Genomic DNA, 10,466 nt, shown 5'->3' with positions numbered 1-10,466 from the left:
GTAACTTTGAAGGTTTGTGGTTTTATAAGGTTATAATTTTAAACCCAAAAGTGAAAATTTTAGAGGAACAATATAAATAAACCTTCAAAGTTACCACCTGTTAACGGAAAAATTGACAGAATCCGTTAACAGGGGGTAACTTTTAAAGTTTGTGATTTGGTTAAATTGTTTTTTGCCACCTAAAAAATTGATAAATTGTTTTTTACCACCTAAAAAAATAAAAGTTGTCTTTTACCACCTAAAAATAAAATAAAAATTGATTTTTACCACCTCTTAACCAAAAAAATGCAAAAAAACGTTATGCGGATTCATTTCACGGACTATTTTTTTTGTTTCCTTCTTTTCTCCTTCATGCATATAAGCTATCATTTTTCCTTACTTTCCATTAACTCACATAACGTTTTCATCCATTTTGTAGTTAAGAGGTGGTAAAAGATAATTTTTATTTTATTTTTAAGTGGTAAAAAACAATTAGTTAATTTTTTTAGGTGGTAAAAAACAATTTAAACTTGTGATTTTATAAAGTACTAATTTAAAATTAAAATTTTATAAGGTGATAAATTAAAAAAAGTGAACTTTATAAGGTGGTAATATTTATATACACCACCTTACTAAGAATTTGTGGTTAGCATTTATGCGGCTTTGGTGGCTTGCTGCATCCACTTGTGTTGAAATAGATTACTTGGTATTTCCCTAGAGTTGGTAGGCCAACCTTTTTCCTTCCAACAATGAGTTGGTCGAGCTTAACTCCTCCAATGCAGAAGGTTTAAACTTAAGTTAATCGAATTGATCTCCCTGAAATTGAAATTACTAGTAAATTTAATCAACAAATTAATCTGTGAAATTGCAGGCGCAGGTGGCGTTAATCGTTTGCAAGAAAAGAGATAGAGAAAGAGATCAACATCAGCCTTATAAAGTCATTGAAATTACCCCACCTCCCAAACATCTTGGTACCCGTTGCTTCCCTCCTGTGAGTTCCTTTTTTTCTTGTCTTATTCTTTAATCTGCATTTAATTTTGAAATGGGTGTAAGGTAAAATGGTACCTCAAACTTGAATTTGACTATGCTGTAGAATTGTTGTTACCCTCTCATAGTTGTTTTGCTCGTTGCTTATTGACATTGAGTACTTGCTCGTTTTAGAATTTATTGTCACATACTCACAAATCAGAATCAAAAAACAAATCACAATGGATAGTGTAATTTGAATTGTTAATGCCACAACTGAGTCCGGCGGGCGGCGGAGATAGTTTTTTGGAAACTAGGAAAGATCCACCAAGGAATTTTCGTAATTTGGACTTAATCATGGAAGGTGAGAATTACTGGATTTTACTTGGGTTGAGAATTTGTGTTATCCTCTCCTCATTGTGATAGTAAATTTTGAAGGAGTACGAAAAAAAAGCTTTTCAAGTGTTTTAAAGGTTTTACCATTTCAAAAATCTAATGGGAGTGTTTGGTTAGGAGTGCTTTGGAAGAGAGTATGGAATAAAAGCTATTATTGAAAAAGTTCAATATAGTAGCTTTTTCAGTTAGAGGTTTGGAGAAGTGGATAAAATACGAAGTATAACAACTATGTCCTATTATTGAACAAAATTTAAGGTTTGGACAGTGGATGTAAAATAACAAGTAAAGTAACAACTCCCAAGACTTGACTATGTGACCAAACATGGTTGTTAGTTATATTAATTGCTTAGGACAACTAAGGGCCCGTTTGGTTTTATCGTAAGTTTTCAGTTTTTAGTTTTATGATTTTGAAAGTCATATGTCATCAATCATAAATTAAAAATAGTCATACAGAAGTAATCATGTTTATTTTTCCGGTTTCCATATTTTTGTTTTAGGTTTTCTAAAGAACAAAAATCTTAGAAAAAGGCACGCCTAAATACAGGAAATCTGCCCTAAGCGATGTCTTTGGAAAGTTTGAGGTGGGTTTCGATTTCCAAATAGGAAATTGAAATTAATTTATGCTTTGTTTTTACGGATTTTTCATGAAATACCCCCGAGTTTTGCCTTAATTCACCAAATGCTCATCAAGTTTCAATAATTCATAAAATACCCCTCACAAATAACTTAATACCCCAAATACCCCTCCATGACATCATCATCCTCATAATCAACCAATTACGATCTAATTACTCACCTAATCCCTAAATAACCCCCTAATCCCTAATTACCAACCCACCCATTTATTTTTCTTTTCTCTCTCCCCTTCATTCTTCCAATAACCCACCACCCACCTCAAGGATTTCCATGGCTGCCCCCCTTCTTCACTCTCTCTCCTACTCCATTACAACCACCTTCCTTCTTCCCTGACCTTCCCAGATCTTCCTCTCACTTCTTCCGCCACCACCCCGGCCTTCTTCCTCTCCCGGATAAGAGGGGTTTTACCTATTTTGGTGAGAAGAATAGAGATAGATAAAGAACGACGAGTTAACGAACAAGCCGCCCAATCACTATCACAAAATGTCGTAAGAGACATATTAGGCAAAGGGCGTAGTAAAATCCCTTGGCGAGGGTTACCTTTCAAATAGCGTAAAATACGAGTTGCTGCATCCCAATGTAACACTTGTGGTGCACTTAAAAATTGAGCGAGAGTATGCATTGAAATGGAATTGGGCGTGAAACGTAGCTGTTAGTTTAAGATTAGATTGCATTGAAATGGATAGGGATTTCATTGTGGCCGTATGGGGTACTACTTAGAACAGGACAGTCGACATGTAAAAATGGTACTTGTGTAAGTTTCTATATTTTGACATTCCAACAAATATTTTAATAAAAAAATATTGCAGGGGTTGCCAATATTTCAATGTTGGTAGGTGACTTATGGTTTATTTTTTAGTGTTATTTATATTTGTGATTAAAAAAATAAGTGTTTCTGAAAATTCGCTTTGGGGAGGTGGCGGGGAGGGGAGAAGGGTGGTGGGGTTAGTTGAGCACGACTCTCTGTAGATGAGAAAGCAACAATGAGAAAACACAAGTTAAAATGCCAATCTGTCATGTTTATTTGAAATAGCTTAGAGCCACATACTTGGACAATGAACAGTGATGAATCAATGAGTGTTGTTGTTCATGCATGATAAGATAAACTTGTTTTGTGGCATCTATCTTATTATTGTCATTATGTTTTCTTCTTACAGAACCTTCAGTGTGGGGAGAGCGTTACAATTGAAGGACATACATACACAATCTCAGCTGTTACTCATCGGTACCAACTCCGAAAAGGTAAATACGAACCCAGAGAGAAGAGACTTGATGTTCTGTCCTCTGGAAGATACATTTTGAACTTGTATCTTGAAAATTTGTTGCAAAATTCTTGATTTATTTCAGGGACAATAATATTTGTAATGTAATTAATACCTAGTATAGTACGGAGTAGTACATTAATAATACTTGTAAACGGGAATTTCCCATTTACTAACAATGAATATTTCATGACCTTGTTATATAGGCCCTGTTTAGTTCACCTTATTTCAAAACCTTATTACTTATTTCAGATTGAATCTGATCAGAATTGATCTGTACAAATCACGTCCATATCAGAATTGACCTGTATAGATCATGTCTAGATCAAAATTGACCTGTATAGATCATGTCCAGATCACAATTGATCTGTATAGATCATGTCCAAATCAGAGGTGATATACACAAATCATGTCCAGATCAGAACTGATCTGTCCATACTAGAACCCATACTTGTAGATCATAACTCATATATTCATATCGGTCTATCTAGATCATGTCTAAATCTGTACTGATTTGTCAAGATCATGTCCATATCAAAACCCATATGTCAAGATCATAACCGATCTATCTAGATCATGTTTAGGTCTATCTAATATAAGGAATAGTTAAATCATGAGCAAAGTCAAATAAATAATAACAATATTATAAATTTGTGAACACGTAAATCATTTAATATTAATAAATGTAGATGTTTGTTTAAACTTAATTATGAAAAATCAGATCAGATCAGATCAGACCAGATAAGATCATATCATATCAGAAAAAATAAGTTCATATCATATCAGATTAGACCAAATAAGATCAGATGAAATAAGGTGAACTAAATGAGGCCATAGTATAACTATATTTTAGGTCGTGCAATGCACGTATTCTATTAAATTGTTAAGTTAAAATAAAACTCCTATATATACCAATTGCTATATTTTATATATTATATTAGATTAGTTTTTTATTTTGGATTGAATTTCGTTTTAGATTTATTTTTTAATTATTAGAGTGTTTGTTTTTGGATTGTACCTGCGTAATAGTAGTAATTCATTAATAAAAATATCTACGTGTCACCTAATTATTTATCTATGTGGCACCCGACTTTTTTAATTCAACAATAATTTTGAAATCTTACTTTTCATTGGGCGAAACCATTTGATTTCCTATGTGGCTCTCTATTACTAGATTAGTATTTGATTTTGGATTGAATTTTATTTTATATTAGTGTTTATTTTGAATGAAATTTATTTTAGATTTATTTTTTAATTATTAGAGTGTTTGATTTTAGATGGAGTTGTATATATTAAATATCTATGTGACACCTAATTAATTATCTGAATGACATTCGATTATTTTTAATTCAAAAACAAATTAGAAATCTTATTTATTATTGGCCGAAATCATTAAATTTTCTGCGTGGCTCTCTAATATAGTTCAGCAAATATGTCTCTTATATATATATACACTAGATTTTAGCCCGTGCGATGTACGGCTTCGACTTAATTGTTAAGTTAAAATAAACTCGTATATATACCAACTGCTATATTTTATATATTACATTAGATTAGTTTTTTTTCGATTGAATTTCATTTTAGATTTATTTTTTAATAATTAGAGTGTTTGATTTTGGATGAAATTTTATATGCGTAATATTAATAATTAATTAATAAAAATATCTACGTGGCACCTAATTATTTATCTACGTGGCACTCGACTTTTTTAATTCAAAAAAAAAATTGAAATCTTATTTTTCATTAGCCAAAGCCATTAGATTTCCTACGTGGCGCTCTAATATTGGATTACTGTTTGATTTTGGATTGAATTTTATTTAAGATTAGTGTTTGATTTTGGAATAAATTTTATTTGAGATTAGTGTTTGATTTTGGATTGAATTTTTATTTAAGATTAGTGTTTGATTTTGGAATAAATTTTATTTGAGATTAGTGTTTGATTTTGGATGGAGTTATATATTTTATTAATTAATTAATTAAAATATCTATGCGTCACCTATTTAATTATCTTCGTGGCACTATATATATATATATAGATAGATAGATTTAAAGTCGTGTGTTGCACGAATTTTGTTTTATTTTCTTTTTTCATTTTCATTTTTATTTTCGTTATTGGATGAAGAAGAACTTGTCGAGTTTTGTAAGAAATCTATTTTAAACTTGGGCTATTATCACTTGTTTTTAGTAAAATAGACGTTTTTTTGGATGATAACCAATACCCCCTCCATTCCTAAATAAGTGTCCACTTTGAGAGAATTTGTAGTAATTAAGAAAACTGAAAAGTGTGTAAGAAAAACAATGATTGATAGTGTTTTTTTTGGGAAAGGGATAAAGTAAATAATTGTTTATTGATAAAGTCATTGATGAGCGACATTTATGTCGCTCTAAGCTTAGGATTTTATAGAATTTTATTATGCTTTTTGATAGTTTTGTATAGTTTTGTTACATTTTTTATCCCCTTATTCCATCTTGCACCTTTTCAGGTAAAATGCTGGAGTGAAGGAAATAATGCCCTTGGTCCAAGTATGCATTCAATGTTAAGTCTAATAAATGCGGTTCAGTATTAATTAACAAGTTAATAATTCAGTGAGATCAAGTGAGCTGAATGCCTAGCTAGAGGCCGCTTCAGTTCAAGTGGAATTAATGATATTAATCCACATCTTACTCTTGACTGAACCCGTAGGGTCACACAAATAGTACGTAAACAGATCAAGTATTTAATAGCATTAAATACTCTATCTATGGATATTCGGAATCGACGGATCTTGGTTTTAGTGGGAGCTGAGATCGTCACAAGCAAGTGAATACTCCGGAAACGATGATATTGCCGGAAACGGAAATATGGATCGTATCGGAAATATAAATATTATCCAAGTCGTAGATGTTGCCGGAAACGGAAACATGGTACGTATCGGAAAATATTATCGGAAATGAAAATATTGCCGTGAAGGAAATAATGCCCTTGGTCCAAGTATGCATTCAATGTTAAGTCTAATAAATGCGGTTCAGTATTAATTAACAAGTTAATAATTCAGTGAGATCAAGTGAGCTGAATGCCTAGCTAGAGGCCGCTTCAGTTCAAGTGGAATTAATGATATTAATCCACAGCTTACTCTTGACTGAACCCGTAGGGTCACACAAATAGTACGTAAACGGATCAAGTATTTAATGGCATTAAATACTCCATCTATGGATATTCGAAATCGACGGATCTTGGTTTCAGTGGGAGCTGAGATCGTCACAGGCAAGAAATGAATACTCCGGAAACGATGATATTGCCGGAAACGGAAATATGGATCGTATCGGAAATATAAATATTATCCAAGTCGTAGATGTTGCCGGAAACGGAAACATGGTACGTATCGGAAAATATTATCGGAAATGGAAATATTGCCATAATCGGAAATATTGCCGGAAACGGAAATATTGTCAGAATCGGAAATATTATCGGAATCGGAAAATAATTCCGGAAACGGAAATATTAAATATTTGTTCGAAACGGAAATTGATTCCGGAATCGGAAATATTAAATATTGTTCGTATCGGAAATGAATTCCGGAATCGGGAATTTAATCGGAAGCGTATCGTACGAATTAGCATCGGACGAGGCCCGCTAGACGAAGGCCCAGCACGAAGCCAGGTCGTCGCCCAGCTAGCCAACGCGCACCAGCGCACGCCAAGCCTCGACCAGGCCCAGCGCAAGGCCAGGCCCAGCCAAGGCCTTGGGCGCGCGCGCGGGAGCACAGCAGTGGGCCGAGCGCTGTGCGTGGGCCGCAAGGCTTGCGCGGGTGTACGGTGCTCGTGCAATGCTTGTGCGGGAATCCTGAAGCAATCAGGATTCGAAGTGTGATTAAAATCCTAAAGCTATTAGATAATGATTATTTAATTAGAGTCCTAGTAGGGTTATAATTAAATAAATTAGTATCCTAATAGGATTCCAAAACCCTTTCCATAACTCTATAAATAGGTGCCTAGGGTCACATATTTTCATAGATTATTCAAGTATTCAAAGTGAGTTTTTGAGAGAAAATTTAGACACATTCCTTGACTAAAAGTGCCGAAAATCTTTAGTACCTTAAGGGCGATTCTAGTTGGTCAATCTTAAGGCGGATCCGGACGTGCTGTGGACTATCTACGGAGGGACGACACTTGGAGTCCTAAAGACTTGTTCTTGTTCGGTTCGGGCGCAGCTAGGGAAGGCACGCAACAAAGAGTATGCATCTAAACTATGCTATATGATTATGTGTAAATAATATGTATTCCTGGCTAAATGGTTTTTCCGCATGATTTATGAATTGTCATATGTATCATAACCTAACAGTGGTATCACGAGCCCCTTATTATTTTCATAATCTAAATTGCATGAACATGGTTAAATATTACAAATTTGCAAGAATTAAAAGGGGTGATTAATTTTCGTAATTGTTAATTAATTGCAAATTGCGTTTATTTAATTATACGTACGCAGTTTTTCGGCAGTTTCTTCGTTACTCATCCAAATCGAGTGATTTTTGTGTCAATTCCGCATGTAAAAGGCATTCTAAAATTTTGACAAAAATTAGTATTTTTCTGCCGAACCCAGAATTCTCAAATTCGAAGCCTAACTATGACTTTTCGAAGGTTTTAGTTTTTCGAATGCAAAATTTCGTAAATTTAAGATGTTAAATTAAATATTTGCGATTCTTGTTGATAAATCTTGAATTTTTGATTGACCTACTGTATATGTTTAACAAGTTTGAATGCCTAACCTTGTTAATTATGCAATCTAATTTGTAATTATGATTAATTTGTTGAAAATTAGAATAATTTAGAATTAATTTGATTTTCATAATTAATTATAATTTAATTAGATACCTATGATTAAAAACCACCATAAAAAATTGTAAATTTATGTTAAATTTTAAATTTTTATGACCTAGGCTTGAATCCATGATAATCGGAAATCAATTGAATAATAAATTTTCGATTTTTCGCCCTAAAATTATGAAATTAATATTATTTATTAATTTGTCATTAATTTTAAATATAAATTTTAATTTTTTATGCGATTCGTTCATATAACTTGCACGCACAAAGCAATGGACGCTTCTTGTTACCCTTAAGGGGTGTTGTATAGTGCGGGCATGCGACGACGAGCAAGGGAGCTCGTCGCCCGTGCGGCACGAATGCAATGAGCAGGGGCATGGTGCACGAGCACAAGGCAGCAGCCCTGCCTTGTGTCGTGGGCCACGAGCTATGGATGAATGGGCATGGGCGAAGGCAAGGCATGGCAGTCGCGTGTGGGCAGCAAGCGAGCTGCGCCACAACGCGCGCAGCCTCGCGCGCAGCGAGCGCAAGCTCGCGTGCCACGAGCGCTGCGCCCAGCGTCGATCGCGCGCAGCGAGCAATTGCTCGCGCACAGCGAGCGATGGCTCGCGCACAGCGAGCGATGGCTCGCGTGCATCGAGCGCTGGAGCGCGCGCAGCAAGCGCTGGCGAGCGCGCACAGCGAGCGATGGCTCGCGTGCATCGAGCGCTGGCGCGCGCGCAGCAAGCACCACTTGTGCGATGGCTTGCGATGGAAGATGCAGCAGCTATGCGACGAGCGCATGGGCTGCGCGCACATGGCCAGCAATGGCTGTGTGCGTGTGGCCCATGGGCGTGCGATGCGTATGGTGTTTGCGTTACGATTAGATCGTTTTGAATGTTTAATTTGAAATTTTCAGTTTACGTAATTTTAATTAATTTTAAAATTAATAATTTAAATTATTTTCTTGGATTTTAATTTTGAATACTGTAATTATAATAAATTTTATTTATTCTAATTATTTTACTAAAATTAAAATCATGAATTAATTTAAATACGACTGAAATCAAATTAAATTTTTTGGATTCAATTATAAATTTATATGAGCTTTAAATTTTAATTAAATTTGTATGTTTCCGGTTAGACTTGAAATACATTTTTATGTTTAAAATTAGTAAAGCATATGAATTTATCGGTTTAAGTGGGAGCGCTTTTAGTCGTAAACTCTTGATTAGGTCTACAAATCCTTAAGGTTAAAACAACTTGATTAGAATTAATAAGGACTGAATAATTGGTAGATTATTGGTGCCCTTGATTAATTGCTGCAAATGTTTACGTGATGCATAATGTGTTTTACTAACCAGCTATGTGGGCCATTCATGATAATGAATGGGTGAATGGTATATATTGTATATGTACTGTTTTGCAGGTTATGAAGTGACTAGTATGGCCCAAATAGGATAGAAAATATGGTCTGCGTACCATTAATTTGAATGTAATTGGTCTAAAGTACCAAAGTCGTTTTTCAATTCAAAAATGGTCTGCCTACCATCAAATAGTTGTAATTAGTTTTAATTATAGCTTATCCTATTTGAAGAAAATGGTGCCTCCCACGGAGATTTTCAAGACGGACTTTGAAGTCAAAGCTTCAAGATGAAGTCGAGCCATACTAGATCACATTTATCTTGTGCATACTTTAAGTTATTTATTGCTTTAAATATGTCTTAATTATGCATAAGATTGTGGCTTGATTATGTTGCATGATTAAGGATTTTAGTTCACTTAAAATCTAACCAACATAGTAAGAGCCTTTAGTTCCAAACTTAAAAATTGAGTTAAAAGGTGCCATGCCAAAATATACACTTGCTTGGATATCCTTTACATCAATCTAGTAATAGTTTTCGCTCAGCGAGGTGTTACTTATTGGTCCTAAAGGGGCAAGGTACACAAATAATTGTGAGTACATGTTAGTTTTGGTGAAACTCAACGATATAAGTAAGGAGTCCTTTTATGTCGTGGCAAAATCGATAGGTTTACCTAATAAGTTCTTAGACGTACCTATCAACCAAGAATAGTTTCTAGACTATTAGCAAAACGCTTTTTGCTTACCTAAGATGTTTTAGGATTAAGTCGACAAACTGTGCTTAGTTCTTCAATGATTTTAGGATCTTGGAATCATTTTATTCGCACCTGCCGGAACACATAACTTGAATAAAATGCTTAATAAACATTGAATTATGCATGTATGCTAGAATTTAAGTTTATTAAGAGAAAATGTGAATGGTTATTTATTAGTTTATTCTTTTCAATTGTAGTTTTTAATATGGCAAACAACAATCAAAACATCATCGAAGGTTCTGAGCTTATGGTCAAGCTGAACCTGGCAAATTTTCTTGAATGGGAAGCTAAGCTAGTTGAAATAGTCAAACTCAATGGACTTGA

General features: G+C 34.3%; 1 protein-coding gene across 1 annotated transcript; it reads left to right on the top strand.

Moving 5' to 3' along the window:
- Positions 1-623: 623 nt before the first annotated feature.
- LOC110796562 (uncharacterized) lies at positions 624-3,460 on the top strand. Its single transcript, XM_022001623.2, has 3 exons — positions 624-764; positions 851-970; positions 3,135-3,460. Exons 1-3 carry the CDS (start codon positions 729-731, stop codon positions 3,312-3,314), a joined length of 336 nt encoding a protein of 111 aa, XP_021857315.1. The 5' UTR covers positions 624-728; the 3' UTR covers positions 3,315-3,460.
- Positions 3,461-10,466: the final 7,006 nt, after the last annotated feature.

Source organism: Spinacia oleracea, chromosome 3 (genome assembly GCF_020520425.1).
Source record: "Spinacia oleracea cultivar Varoflay chromosome 3, BTI_SOV_V1, whole genome shotgun sequence".
NCBI lineage: Eukaryota > Viridiplantae > Streptophyta > Magnoliopsida > Caryophyllales > Amaranthaceae > Spinacia > Spinacia oleracea.
This window is presented reverse-complemented; position numbering and strand designations above follow the sequence as displayed.